Here is a 1,779-nt window from a genome sequence, read left to right as displayed (position 1 = left end):
TTTTTTAGAAGTAAGCTGAGGTTTAGAGGTACACCTAAAAAATCGCTAGTAATAAAAAAACACATAATTCATTGAAGTTTTGGGGCTTCAAGTCTTATCAAAAAAGTGTGTCTGATGTTGAGTTTTTATTTTTGCTTTTAATTGGTTAAGTTAAAGCAAAGACTATACAATACCAAGATGTTGCATGTTATGCAACGCCAACGGCAGCGTATTTTGATATAGGATTCTGGGACCGGGCTAAAAATACGAAGCCCAGTAGGCAGCGGGCCGAGCGCAGAGTCAAAGGACAACCTAAAAGAGAATCGAAGTACCAGTACCCCGAATCAGCAGAAATTAAAAGGTTAAATCTAAAATTATAGCTACACATTCGCTTGTAATTAAGCCCAAATTAAAGATTGTAGATCAAAAAATTATTTTTGTGTGTTTATACATATGTTTGTACAATCCCGAAAACATTGGCTAAGTTGTGCGGCGTAAGCCGAGTCTGTCAATTGTCTCCAATATAACCGCCTCGAAAAGGTGTAAATCCTGACTCCTGTTGTGCGATTTAGCGTATGAGTTTTTATTGTGCACTGGCTCTATATGTCTTATTAAATCGTTGCTAAATGTAGACTGCTGCTGCGGTAGCGACAGGCGCTGTCGACGCACTGGAGGTTGTTGCTCTTCATCATTGATTGTGGAAGGTTCTTGGCGGGCATTATCCATGAAAAGTCCGTGACAAGCAATGGCTGCATCGATGGCATTTTGCTCAAAATATGCCACTATAGAGTGCACATCAGTAGAGTACAAGCGTGTTAACTCCAGATTTTGGTTCATTGAATTTTCGCACTGAGCTTCGCATATGATTTTTGTGGTCCATTCTTGCAGCTCCTCATGTGACATATTATTGACTTTATTAATACATTAATAATTATCATTAGTACGATGTATATTTTTGTTTTTTTTTTCAAACGTACGCTCTTCATTTCCTTTCCCATTTTTTAATGCCATATTCGTGGGATGCTGCTATCGTTTGGTTGCAATTTTAACTGTATTGTGGACAGCACCAGACAACGATTTTGTTATATATTCAGTCACGGGCAGTACACTTCCTTATATTTTTAATGAAATCAATTATCAAAAATATATAGTAGTGGTGAATAGAGATGCTATACACTGCTGCCATTTTAGCTTATTTTAAACTAGATTTGGCTTATTTTACAACCAAATAGCTTGAAAACCAATTAAAATGCTTATAGCTTGCAATATAGCTGATTTTAAACTATTTAGCTTATTTTGGCTTAAAATAATTTAGTACAAAACAATTTTTATTTTTGTTAATTTTTATCGAGAAATCGGACAAAAATCATATTTTTTGTTCGTATTTTTGTATATCATCAAATTTTGTGTATAAATGTATGGTAATTTTTCGTTGATAAATGTACATGTTTACACATTACATACACCAAAATTCCGAAAGTGTCTTATAGACAAAATTTCCACAATTTCTGGTTAAATTTCAATGAATTTAAGGAGTGGCTACTCAATGTCCCAATTGACCCCACAAAATCGTACTGCTGCTTTTGTAAGGCAACAATTGGGGCCCAAGTTGAACGAAATACGGCAGCATGCTGTCGCTAAAAAACATATTGCGTCTAATGCAAGCATTGCACAAACTAACAGACTACGTTTGGTTGACATTCTTCAAAAACAGAGGAGCAGAAGACTGCACTTTGTTTTTACATTGCTGAGCACTCGGCCATAGCATTATGAAGTGGATAAAATTATATCATTACTTTA

General features: G+C 35.4%; 1 protein-coding gene across 1 annotated transcript; it reads right to left on the bottom strand.

Moving 5' to 3' along the window:
• Positions 1-353: 353 nt before the first annotated feature.
• LOC113566089 lies at positions 354-1,084 on the bottom strand. Its single transcript, XM_026990089.1, has 2 exons — positions 957-1,084; positions 354-890 (listed from the first exon to the last, which is right to left on the bottom strand). Exons 1-2 carry the CDS (start codon positions 988-990, stop codon positions 460-462), a joined length of 465 nt encoding a protein of 154 aa, XP_026845890.1. The 5' UTR covers positions 991-1,084; the 3' UTR covers positions 354-459.
• Positions 1,085-1,779: the final 695 nt, after the last annotated feature.

This window comes from Drosophila persimilis, unplaced genomic scaffold (genome assembly GCF_003286085.1).
Source record: "Drosophila persimilis strain 14011-0111.01,24,50 unplaced genomic scaffold, DperRS2 tig00000520-arrow-pilon, whole genome shotgun sequence".
NCBI classification, from domain to species: Eukaryota; Metazoa; Arthropoda; class Insecta; order Diptera; family Drosophilidae; genus Drosophila; species Drosophila persimilis.
The sequence above is the reverse complement of the archived record's forward strand: the minus strand, read 5'-3'. Positions and strand labels throughout refer to the sequence as shown.